Source organism: Acipenser ruthenus, chromosome 9 (assembly GCF_902713425.1).
Source record: "Acipenser ruthenus chromosome 9, fAciRut3.2 maternal haplotype, whole genome shotgun sequence".
Lineage (NCBI taxonomy): Eukaryota > Metazoa > Chordata > Actinopteri > Acipenseriformes > Acipenseridae > Acipenser > Acipenser ruthenus.
In genome coordinates, this window is record NC_081197.1 from 51,689,152 (window position 1) to 51,702,981 (window position 13,830).

At 37.8% G+C, this 13,830-nt stretch overlaps 1 protein-coding gene across 1 annotated transcript in view; it reads left to right on the plus strand.

The window, feature by feature from the left end:
• Positions 1-13,830, plus strand: part of LOC117405842 (alpha-1,3-mannosyl-glycoprotein 4-beta-N-acetylglucosaminyltransferase A-like) — a 39,024-nt gene that overhangs the window by 6,923 nt on the left and 18,271 nt on the right. The window contains exons 3-5 of the mRNA XM_034923658.2: positions 11,048-11,215; positions 11,558-11,698; positions 12,920-13,053. Coding sequence (XP_034779549.1) covers positions 11,048-11,215; positions 11,558-11,698; positions 12,920-13,053 — 443 coding nt within the window. The remainder of the gene's footprint in view (positions 1-11,047; positions 11,216-11,557; positions 11,699-12,919; positions 13,054-13,830) is intronic.

Consider the following 13,830-nt stretch of genomic DNA (forward strand, 5'->3'; position numbering starts at 1 on the left):
ACACAGGTGTGTGTGTGTGGAGAATATTGAGTTGCAGGGAGGGCGTTAAATTCCTCCTTGTCAAAACACGTGGGCCTTGGCTGTGACGCTACCCTACCAACTAAAAGTCTGGTGGGGACCTGGTAAGATAGGGCTATCTTTTATTTATTTATTTTTACTCGATTTGTCTGTTGCAAGTCAGCTTCTATTAAAAAGACAATATTTGTGTTTCATATTTCTTTATTGTTTATTTAGTTACTATGTGTAATACTATTATTTGTTTATTTAGCAGACGCCTTTATCCAAGGCGACTTACAGAGACTAGGGTGTGTGAACTATGCATCAGCTGCTGAGTCACAATTTCGTCTCACCCGAAAGAGCACAAGGAGGTTAAGTGACTTGCTCAGGGTCACACAATGAGGAAGTGGCTGAGGTGGGATTTGAACCGGGGATCTCCTGGTTACAAGCCCTTTTCTTTAACCACTGGACCACACAGCCAATACAAATATGTATTTTTTTTAGTTTTGTTGTATGCAATAGCAAACCAGTGACGCTTACTGCAAAATATGCAGAATGATGCAGAATGGAAGTGTTTAAAAATCATTCCAGAAGTTCAGAACTGCAAGTATCGTGTCGTTTTTTTTTTCTTTAATTTTATAAGTTAACCGTGTGTGACATCTGTATGTACATTTTATATTCTACTGTCAATTCTTGAATGCTTGAGAATGCATTAGATTTTGGGGGCAGAAGGGCACTAGCAAGCATAGCTGGCACTTTAACTGCAATGGTGGTATTGCAGCAATGATTGACACTGCTCTCCAGCACCACACACACAAGCGCTACTGTTTTAAATGCTGTAACTATGACATCATTGGTTAACAGAAAACAGAAAGGGTAAGCTCCATTAGATAATGTTTTGGGGGGGGTGGTTCTTGTTACCAAACAATACAGTAACACCAATACAGTAACACCAATACAGTAACACCATACTGTACCTCTCAGCGGAGCTTTAAAATACAGTAATTTCATTTATTTTGTTTCATATGATACTTTTAATTGTAGGATAAACTCTTAAGGAGATTTGCTTTAAAATGTCCATATACATACTAAAGAGAACCAATGAGTCTGGATGTCATTTTGTAGCAGGACAGTAATCATGCATGTTTGGCTGCAGTAGAGTATCTGGATATAATCCAATTGAAAAATATATTGTCTCAATATGGCGGCTCTACACTGCATTGATGATTTTTCCTTTACTACTGTTATATGCGGATCAGCTTTGAACTTTGTCTTTATTTCTCTGTTCATCACCAGACTTAATGTTATTCCTAATGTAAACTGATGAACACGGATTCATGTGATGTACAGCAAGCTGAGGAAGCCGTTTGGTTTTGCCATGCAATATGTAAAACTCTTCATTAAACAAACTCTAATTAGGATCTACTGGAGTAATCCTACTCCATTCTTTACTGGATTAACAGTATAGTATAAAGATAACAAGATTAGGAAATTGTGCTGTGACTAATCTATTAATCTTGTTAGCTGCCTGGTTCTGTCATGTATGAGTGGAACTGTATTTCAAACCGCTTGTGCCGTAGCCAAGTCAAAACTAAATGACTGTGTAGAGTCTGTGCCAACAAAGTGTGGTTTCTGAATCATTGAAACTGTAACTATGGCTGCTGCTCATCACACACTTTGTTGCATATAGACAATTAATGTTAACATCCCTTAGTCATTTTAATATGGTAACATACATCAAAAGTTTTGACATGGCTTGATTGAATCTGACAGTCCTCAGTAGGGATAACTGCAGCTTCGTACTTAGTATTCAGATGTCTAGGGCTGTTTTCATATACAAACCTTTTGTTAACAGAAATGCTCCCTAAAGAAGTGAAAAACTGAAACGGGACGTTTTTGAGTTTTTAAAAAATGTAAAATAAAAAAACCTGAGTCTGTAAAAAAATGTGATAATGCTAAACTGACTAAAAGAGCCAATGCAAATATATTGAAAGAAAATGCATGTATTGTAATAACAATGCAAATATATTGAAAGAAAATGCATGTATTGTAATTACAATGCAAATATATTGAAAGAAAATGCATGTATTGTAATTACTTTGTTGCTGCATTATATCAGCATATTGTCACACGTCAGAGTACAGTTACACTGCACTGATGAGCCCCAAACAGGGCAAAATATGTCTGCAATTGCTGTATTCAGTGAGTTTTAAAACACTGTGAATGTAGAAGCCTTTTGACAACTTTCACACAATTTGATTGGCTCTTGTAATGCTGAAATTTGCACATCCCAATTATCCATGATTCTATAGCTACTGCTTTCTCTCAACTTTTTGAAAAAAAAAACAAACATCTGTAGCCTAGAGTGATGTGTGTGTGTGTGTGTGTGTGTGTGTGTGTGTGTGTGTGTGGTGGAGTGAAGCGGCTCCATCAACATGTAGTCCACCCTTCAGATCTAGAGGGTGCTCCTCACCATTGGAGAACATGCTCTTCACTGTAAGATGGACGGTAGCAGGTTAACAATAAGTCTGAAAAAACAGCAAAACAATAAAGGACTGCTACTGTATTTTTTAAAGACGTGTGTTCAAAATGCAAAGGTTTATTTTTTTTTTGGTATGTATTTGGCAGTAAGATGTAGAACTTATCTGAATGTGAATACTGTACAGATTTGATCTGATGTGACCCATTATGCAGCTGAGCCAGTTGTAGCCACGCTTGTTCTGGCTCTACTTTGCCTGAGAGTCCCTGGTCTGCTTGCTGTGTAAATGTATAAATGAAGGGTCCACTTGAAAAAGCAAGCTGCATCGCAGAGTAAATCTTGAAGCATTTCTGTTTCATTCTGAAAGGGCCCATCTGTTACAGAGAATTAATTAAGTGCACAAGGTAGTCCCTTCTAAAATGTGTGGGGTGTGTTTTTTTTTTTTTTTTTTTTTTGTTTTTTGTTTTTTTTTTTGGAGAGTGGCTGGCAACCCAACAGTCCGGTCGCTGAACAAATTCTTTTCAATAACATGCGTTTGTATTTCATACAGAAGTTGGGGACTTAACAGGCCTGTCGGCTCCCCAGTGAAAGAGGTCATTGTTGAGGGGTTTTCAACAGGCGCCCTACTGTGCTTGCTGAGCGCATCCACTCCACACATTCCTATTAATTCTCGCTTTTGGAACCCTGTATATTTCAGAGAGCATTTTATGCTGTGATTTCATATTCCCAAGCTTATAAACACTCAATGCTAAATGGGCCAGTGAACAATATAAGTAAATTGTGTTGCCAGACTAGTCATATCCCCAGGTGTTTTTAATTTTACTGTAGTTATTTGTACTTCATGTGAAACTAAATGTTAAATGTGGGCAGGAAGGAAGGAATCTATGTCAAAGATGAGAGCGAGAAAAACAATCTTCTGTTTTTATACAATACTTTCTCAAAGAATGTTTTCTGTGGGGACTGCAGCTGTTGTTCCTGTTTTGAGGTTTCTCTAAGTATTATATACTTGATGGAAGAAATTGTTGATTTACTGGAGGCGTAGACAAGTTAATTGTGAAATTACCATTCTATGGTTTAACATCAGTGTTCTTTTAACTAGAAAAATGTGTTGCAACTAGAAGAAGCTGGAAAATGCTGAACGAAAGTTAACATTTTAAGGAAAAATAATATTTACAGTGTGGGAGAAGCCAGAACTGCTTGTCGAGGAAGGTGGCTGAACGCTGGACCCAAGCCACATATTAAAATGTACTGCTGACTAGTACGTTAATCCAGTTAAAACACTACAATTAAGTGTGTACTGTCTGAGACCGTAATATTAAAATAAGTCAACCCTAAATTATCTTCAGTATCATTTTTACTTTTCATTTTTCAGTAGTAGAGAAAATGTAATTGAAAATGGATTTCCACTGCTGCATTTATCAGTGTTTAGTGGAACTTTTCCTTGTTAAATGTGTTATTGCTAAGTTTTTAAAATAAATTTTCAGTGCTCCCCTTATCATTTGAAAGCTACCCTGCCCATCACATCTCAGTATCTATGCTAAAAGCCAGCCTAACCTGGATGCAGCTGAGTTATGGGTGGTATGGCTTTTGTTAAAGGTAGTAATACTAATATTTGTTATGTTATGTTATGATATGTTAGCAATACCCATGACAGGGTGTGCGGTAAGTCATACAGTATCTTACTGAGAATGCTCACTCAGCAGGAGATATTGCCTCTCTGCTCCCAGCCTCCTCGAACTGATTTGGCTGTGGGTCTCCTGGTGTGGACTTCAGTCCCTATTCAGTGAAGCAGCTTGGTCTCTCTCTCTCGGTCCTCTGACATCTTTGAAGACAGCTACAGAAACACAGAGAGGCTGTATACAAAAAATGAATTCACAACATTTTAACATTTAAATAAATATGTTAAAACCACACACTAATTGTCTCTGCATGGTAGCATTTCTTTATGACTGAAAGAAAAAATGGTTTTGGGTGAAAGCATTTGTTGCACCGTTATTTAATTATCTGTACTAATGGTAAATAAATCCCTTGCAAAATCAATACACCCACCACATGTTTATTTCTATTACCATGCTGCATTTTATATTTTGTGTTCTGTAAAGGAAACGTAATCCAATAATAGTCATGCCTAAGCTATGTTATCATTTGTTACTTGTCACTGAGTGTAAATAACTGCAAAAGAGCAAGAAAGAACCAGGAAGAAAACCTGGATGACTTTCAGTACCTAAGATCTGTATATATTCTACACTAGTATTCTTTGGAAGAGTTTAGAAAAGCAGGCTAAAATAAAAGCATGGGCAATGCACATTGCAAAGCTACTGTACACAACATGCAATAGTCAGTCATTCATGTCATGATAGCCATGAAACGCACATTTTTTATTCGCTTTAGAGACTTGATGAATTTGAAGACAAATCATTTAGATGATTGCCCAGTAAGGACAGCGCAGTTTTGTTTCTGGGATGCTATATACCGGGGTCACGCTCTATGTATACTCGTTCCGATCAATTTATTTTCAAAGCCTGAGTCAAAAAGACAGCAGAAAAGCCTCTTCTGACATACACGTCAACCCCCTCTTTCTGCCAGAATCCGAGTAATTGGAGTGCATTTTACCATTTAACATGCATGCACTTAAGTAATAAAAAATACAATTGTAAATAATTACACAGGGACTCATAATGCAAGGTTAACATTTGCTTTTTCTGTTACAGACTAGTGAAAGTGTTATTGGAGGTGGTCTTCAAGGTGTTTATTGATCCTTTTCACAGAGCTTTAACTCTTAATGCCTGTTTTTGAATAATTATAACCAGTACACTATTCTCTAATGTCTTGAAAAATGATGATTTGAGGCCAGGGCCCAACAGCATTGAATCCTTTATTTATTACACAGTAAGTGGATTAATGACCCTGCAGCCGTGCCTCCGATGAACACACGACTGTACAGTTCAGTACATTGTTTACAAGAAACTGAGAAGCCTTGTGGAGAGCCACTGCACAGGGTGTGGTGAGTTTATGAGCTGAACAGAAACAGAAAGCAGATCAGTTCCCTGCTGGGTTACACAGCAACCTCTAATTCACAGCAGTGGGACAGTCAGCGTGGGGGAAGAGCTTGATGTGTATTCAGCAGACAGCTCTCAGATTCTCCCCATGCGGCATTTTATTTTAGACTTCAAACCTCAGTCTTTTTTTCTCTAGTTTTATATGATTGTGATCTTGATATTGGAGAAAAAAAAGCAGCACTGGGGACTGGTGCAGCCTCAGCGAGATCTATCTAGTATTAAATCCATGTTTTAATCTTTAAATAGGTATCCCAGAATGGCTTTTTGCATTAACTTTAATCATACTCTCTATATACCATCAATTTCAGTTTGAATGAAAATAATATGCCAACACCACTGAGCATCCTAGCATTCGTAAATTATTACTGGACCTTTATGGTGAATGACTTCTGTTCTTTTTTTGTTTTGTCATTACTGTGTACTGACCCTGATGTAAGCAAGGCCCCGTTAACACTACTGTGCTGGCCCTGGGCAGCCTCAGGGGCCGCCTCAGGGCCGCCACATGTTTAGGTCTGCAACCCCGTTCACATTTGCTGTTTAATATGGAACGATAGCTTGCACTCAGAATGGAAGAGCTACCGGGATATGCAGTAATCCTTGATTTGTAGCAGATGTTTCTTATTAATATATATTTAATATATAAAAAAAAAAAAAAAAAAAATATATATATATATATATATATATATATATATATATATATATATATATATATATATATATATATATATATATATATAGACTTAATGTTATGGTGTATCAACGATCTTAATATTTGTGGTTAAGAACAGTATTTTATGTGTGTGTGTAAAAGCAAGCAGCTAAAAGAAATGATTGGCATTTTAATGTCAATTGAAACACTCATTTGCATGCAAAATAACAATGGTGGCTGAATATGCCAAGTTGCTGCATGATTGATCATTATTGAGATCCACAATCCTTTTAACGCTATTATCGCTATTTATCGCTTAGTTACTAAAGAACAGGAAGAAAAGGTAATTGTGACAAATTAAGCTTAATTCTGAATGCACTGCAGCTCATATATTATGTGAAAGAAACAACCTGCTAGATTTTTTTTTATTTAATATTTTTATAATTAGTTAAAATTGTATGATGTAGAAATAATTACCTTTCGCACGAGTATGGGAGTACTGAGCGATGTAACCAAATTGGTCATGTGATACAAAAAGGCTGCCTGAGTCTGCTTTGCGTTCATATACAGTGCCTTGCAAAAGTATTCAGACCCCTGACCAATTCTGTCATATTACTGAATTACAAATGGTACATTGAAATTTCGTTCTGTTTGATATTTTATTTTAAAACACTGAAACTCAAAATCAATTATTGTAAGGTGACATTGGTTTTATGTTGGGAAATATTTTTAAGAAAAATAAAAAACTGAAATATCTTGCTTGCATAAGTATTCAACCCCTGTACTGTGGAAGCTCCCAGTTTACACCGATGAAAGAAATTGCCTTAATGAGGACACAATTACCTTACCATTGGCCTCCACCTGTGAACCATTAAAGTTGCTGTCACATTTTCTGGATAAAAACCCCAATGTTGAAGGATCATTGGTCAGGCTGTGAATCTGAAGGAAAATGAAGACCAAAGAGCATTCTACAGAAGTTAGAGATAAAGTAATACAAATGCATAGATTAGGGAAAGGGTACAAAATAATATCCAAGTGTTTGGATATCCCAGTGAGCACAGATGGATCAATAATCAGGAAGTGGAAGCTGCATCACACCACCCAGGCACTGCCGAGAAAAGGCCGTCCCTCAAAACTCAGCGCTCAAACAAGAAGGAGACTTGTGAGAGAAGCCACAGAGAGGCCAACAATCACTTTGAAGGAACTACAGAGTTCAGTGGCTGGGAGTGGAGTAATGGTGCACCAGTCAACCATATCAAGAGCTCTGCATAACACTGGCCTGTATGGGAGGGTGGCAAGAAAGAAGCCGTTACTCAAAGTACCATCTGAAAGCACGTCTGGAGTTTGCCAGAAAGCATGAGAGTGAACCAGCTGCGATGTGGGAAAAGGTTTTGTGGTCAGATGAGACCAAGATAGAGCTTTTTGGCCAAAACTCGAAGCGCTATGTGTGGCGCAAACCTAACACTGCCCATGCCTCAAGACACACCATCCCTACAGTGAAGTATGGTGGTGGCAGCATCATGCTGTGGGGATGCTTCTCATCAGCAGGGACTGGGCATCTTGTTAAAATTGAAGGAAGAATGGATGGAGCAAAATACAGGGAAATACTGCAAGAGAACCTGCTTCAGTCTGCTAAAAAACTGAAGTTTTTAAGAAACTGAAGGAGGAGGAAATTCACCTTTCAGCAGGACAATGATCCCATGCACAAGGCCAAAGCAACATTGGAATGGCTCAAGAACAAAAAGGTGAATGTCCTACAGTGGCCCAGTCAAAGTCCTGATCTCAATCCCATTGAAAATCTGTGGCACTATTTGAAAATTGCGGTCCACAAGCGTCGTCCAACCAACCTGAACAACCTGGAGCAAATCTGCCAAGAAGAATGGGCCAAAATCACTCCGACACTGTGTGCAAAGCTGGTACATACTTACCCCAAAAGACTTAAAGCTGTTATTGCAGCGAAAGGTGGCTCTACCAAATATCAATGTGTGGGGGTTGAATACTTATGCAAGCAAGATATTTCAGTTTTTTATTTTTCTTAAAAATATTTCCCAACATAAAACCAATGTCACCTTACAATAATTGATTTTGAGTTTCAGTGTTTTAAAATAAAATATCAAACAGAACGAAATTTCAGTGTACCATTTGTAATTTAGTAATATGAGAGAATTGGTCAGGGGTCTGAATACTTTTGCAAGGCACTGTATATATAAAGGCCAGCCCTGGTCCTGGATTGCAGGCCCTGGGCCACATTGAAATGGTGGCCTAAATCTAGGTCAGCCCTGGGCTGCCTTTTTTTTTTTGGAGTGTTTACATATGAGAAAAGGGCTTGGCATGTCTTTCATTAGGCCACAGTCAACATGGGCCTATCTCATTACAATGAATGAAAGGGAATCTTGCAGATTTCTAAGAAATGTGGTTACTTTAGGCCTCATTTTTTTAAATTCATTTTAAATGAGGATCTCACTCATTTGGTGTATTTTTTTTCATTCTGTTTGATTCTCTTTCCCCTGATAAATGGCAGTTGGGTTGCTGAGAATGGTGTTAAAGGCATGCATTAATAAATCATAACAAATAGTTATTCACAAGCATAGGTCTTGCCTAGACACATGCAGGGCACTGTAGTGTGTGTGATATCCTTCCCTGGCCAGTTTAACCTCACAAAAATAAGCAGTGTTACAGTTCGGTTGGTGGATGTGGTTAGTTGTCCCTGGAAGTTTTGGTGATGATGATGTAAGATTTAAGAAGGCGTTCTTTACGCTGATGCATATTGGAAATAGTTGTGGTTCGCAAAATTGCCTGCGTTGCATGATCTAAACTTATTTTCAGTGGGAAGATACAATGTTTTTTTGGGGTGAAATAGTTTTCCTTCACATGCTTCAGCCATAACTATTTTATCAAGTCTTTTTTCAATGGTGATTTTGCATACTTCATTTTCCAGCTTTAAGTTTGACTTCATTGTGAGGAAGTCAGAAAGTACTAGTGTTACACTATGCACCAAAGTCCAGTACATGAAGCTTTGTGCACTGAAACCTGTACAATACTGATATACTTCCCCACTACCGGACTCCGAGTCTTGGCAGAAGCAATTTTGTTCTGGAAATAATAAGATTGCCTAGCAACACGTCTCCTGTTCCGCGACCCAGCTGCACACATCCGCACAGGAACCAGTGACAGGGCTCTCCCTGTCACAGGGACCCAACCTTGAGATCCTAAGAATTCACAGTGGCACCGCTGGGGTGAGGAGAAATGATTAACTAGAATAACGAATATATAATAAACCTGTTACAAGTATTACTGTACACCTTTTTTTCAGGAGCATTTCCTTTGTATTTGTTCCTACTTTTAGACATGAGCTGGTTAAATAAAATTTTTAGCTGTCACCTTTATCATCTTTGAACGATTTAGTGTAGGATTAGAATTCTGTTGAACTGTATCGTAGCCTATATTGTAGTGAAATATTCTTGCGGGAAACAGTATGTTCTGTATGAAAAATGATTGTTCAAAACCAGTTCTGGTGAACAATGATCTGAGTAGAATAACAATATATGATGTAGAAACTGAAGGAGTGCCTGTGGCGTTTTAGTAAAGTAAGACGACTGAGGCCAATTACTCATAGATCATATGACAGTCATTTCATGCTCATGCTTCATGTCACATTGCTGAGTGATTTGTTATAAGATTGCTACAGAAGGCTATTTTGCCTCTCAACATGCCCTAAATACAGTTGGCCAAGCGAAACCTCAGTGCCTCCAGGGTTTTGTGTAGCAAAGACTGACAAAAGCATTTTGGTGTATTTTAAAGGGTCTCCATAGCTGCTAGTGTAGTGCATATCAAATGAGAGAGAGAGGAATGTCATGCTTTGGTGGGGTAACTAATTCTGACATACTGACAACTATTTGCTGAATTATTAAACACAGTGCTATTAATGACCAGTTGTCTCAGATATCTCGGGGAAGGGAATTCCACAAAGGGAGTACAGTAGTAACAAAAGGAGGGCCCTCCCAAGGTGTAGCATCAAGTTACTAAAGAGACCAGGACAATACAAGCTTAGTTTACTTCTCCAAAATGTTTACCCCTTCTCTAAAATGATATCTACTAAATTCATTCAGCATTATATTAATTTGCTTTGCTGTTACTTTAATGGTTTATTTTACTAAATGCTGTATCCCTTACTATTAAACACTCCAATAGTGCTAAAGTTAGAAATACTAAAGAAGCTTAGTAAATTCAATGACAAACATTTTGTCTACAAGTCTAGCTCAATATATCAACATTTAAATGTTTGTCATTGAATTGTATTACTTTTCTTTTTAGTATTTTTAAATGGGGTATGAATTTATTTACCCAATTGCTGAATAGTGCTTCTTTGTGGGTTTGGCACAGTACATTAGTTTTAATGGTACAGTTTTAGTTTACTGCATATATGTTTTGCAGATACAGTATAAAATGATCTGAGGCTGAGGAGTGTAGGGCATTGATAGCTGAGAGAGAACTTTGTTTAAGAAAGTGTCCTACAGTAGGTTTATAATAGGCACATACAATTTATGAAAAGTGTCAGGTTAATAACACAGTTTTTAAACATTATTTTCAGGCTTTAACCCTAAGTTTTTTAATTCAGTTTTGGGGTAGAAAGCTGGCTAAAATCGGACAAAACCCCCCAACCCCCCTTGCCCACACACACACACACTTTTACTTATTTTCAACAGCTCTAATCTGCACTAGTTGTATGATTTGTATTAAGTTAATACACAAAGGGCCCTATATTGTTCATCTAACCCATGGTAGTATTTAGATCACCGCTGTTTAGATCATCTGAATAGCCCTTTTATTCATTCAAATATTTTCCTTTTTTATTTCGTGTAGAAAAGTTAATCGCGTATCAGCGAGAGTTCCATGCCTTAAAAGAGCGCCTCCGTGTGGCCGAACATCGCACCCTGCAGCGCTCGTCTGAGCTCAATACCATCCTGGAGCAGTTTAGACGGGCCATTGCAGAAACCAACGGGAGCAAAGATGCACTTGGACATTTTTCAGGTACCAGTTTACTTTCTAGATGATGGCATGTTTTTTGATGGTGTTCTTGTCTATTTTGATGGAGAGCAGGGGGGTGTTGCAGTAAACCTGGTTAGATTTGAATGTATGTTGGGATTGCAACTGAGGACTAAAGTTTTATGATTACTGTAAATCACATTTATTGTTCAATTAACATGATCTTGAACATCGATCCTGTCTTTTCTGATTTATGGTCAGAAACCAGAAAAATCCCTTTATGGCCCTTTATTTGCTTGGCAAATGTTGTTGAGCAGTGTTGTAGCTTTACTAATAAGTTTATAGGTGTTATTTTACCCATTGCCAATGATATATATTTTTTTATAGATGAAACTCAGAAGCTATTGAAGGAACTGGCACACAGAAAACCGTTGCAGGTGCCAAATATCTACTACCACTTGCCTCACTTATTAAACAATGAAGGAAGCCTTCAGCCTGCTGTGCAGGTTGGTCTTGGCAGGACAAAAGGTGAGTTCTTGAAGGACTAGTTTTAATTTGCTCACACCCTGTGAATCTGCCAACATTTTGATTTAACTAACAGTTCTCTGCACATGAAATCATAACAATCCTGATATCTTCCAGGGGTACGGAAGGGCTTCAAGTGTGCTATTTAAATAGTCATTCTAAACATTTGCTTGGTTGTGTCATACACGCCGCACCACTGTACAGTGCATTACCAGTATGTACAGTATCTAGCATCTTTAAACCGATGTTTTAACAGTTCGTTGCTGTTGTAAATGTTTTATCAAGTTAAAGATGCATCCATATTTTAAATCCATTCACCTACAAAATGATTATCTGTCATGGCTTGCAGCTGGAACTGTCTAACCTATGAAATCAAATGATGTTCTGAATGTTACTGATCATGTTCTCGCACACCCATACGATGACTCTTAAGGTGGATCTACACTGGAAGCGAGCGATGCAAGCGAATAATTTAGAAGTGACTGGAATGTATGGGTGCGTCTACACCACCGGAGAGCGACACACGCGACCAGTGACCGGTGAAGCGAGCGACTCCACAGGAATAGCTGTTAAAATATTTTGTTATACAGCCTTACTCAAAGACCCAAAAAGCTGTCTAACAAGGATGAGCAATACTTGAAGATAATATCCTTAAGGAATAGAACAACTAAAAGGCTAAAATATGCACAAGAACACAGAAATTGGAATGTGGAACAATGGTCAAAAGTGCTTTGGACTGGTGATGGATGGACAATGACACCTGTGCCTTCTGCCAGTTCTGTTGTCAATTCAACGCTTGTCTTCTTTCTATTCCTTGAGGGTATTATCTTCAAGTATTGCTCATCCTTGTTAGACCGCTTTTTGGGTCTTCCAGTCCTGGGTTTGTCAATTACAGATGATGGTTCTCTGTACTTGTTGATTTATGCTTGCAAGCTATTTCACTCAATGTTGCTCCTTCTTTATGCAGGTCAAGGTTGTTATAATAGTAGAAAACACTAGTGGAGGCTTTGAGTAAATTGCTGGTGCTCATAATGCATCAGAGTAGAAAAATGCAACATCTCTAAGGCTTTTGCACAGCAGTGTATGTTTTTTGTCTTGTGACTGTCAAGGATCTTCTAATTATATTAACAGGAAGTCAAAAAACGTTATCTTAGAATAATCATGCAAAAAATGTTTAATACACAACAGAAGGAAGATGAATGCTTGTTTTTTTGTGTGTTCCAGTGTCTATTGTAATGGGAATACCAACAGTGAAGAGGAAAGTCAAGTCTTATCTCGCAGAGACCCTTCATTCGTTAATAAACAAGCTATCTCCTGAAGAGAAATTGGATTGTGTTATTATAGTCTTTGTAGGAGAGGTAAGGACACAACTTGCCCGGATGTTGTGGATATGTACTCTATCATTAGGAATGTGTAATACTGTATATTCATGTACAAAAAAGAAAGAATACTAATGAGGTCAAACACATGCATCTCCGTTAACTGTGAGCGTGTGATTCTTTATGCAGAAAGTGGCATACTACTTAAGCTTTTGGAAGTTTATTGCAAAAATAAAACTATCCAATAAATTGAACTTCATATAAACCAGTAATAAGAACATGTTGGCAGAAACTGAGGGAACTACACTACAGATTGTGCATCTTATCTGAGCATCAACTGTGTGCATGAGCTAAAAGTAGATTGGTTGTTTGCATACCGTACCCAGTGACCATAAGCTGTCAGTTTGGTGCATTTGTGAAGAGAATGCTGCTAATGGTGTGCAATCAATAGCTATGTGGCATTAAACCCAAAAATCCAGACAAATATATTCATAAAATGTAAGAACCTGGGAGGGATTTTATTTTGTGAAATGTTAATTTGGGAGTATCCCAAAGAGAAACCAGTATTTATTTATATGCATGTATAATTAACAAGGTGGAATATTCTTGAAGGGTTTTTAAATGACTCATCAGACTCCATTCTCTCCATTGAATTCATTCCACCACACTGTTTGCAATAATCAGTCTCTAGAAATGACCTGCTCTTCACATATTGCTCACAATAGAACCGCTTGCCTCCAGCAACAAGGACCGCACGTTGTGTAGTGTCAGTTCACAGACATGAACACTAACTTTTTTTAATGTTAAATGTAGCAT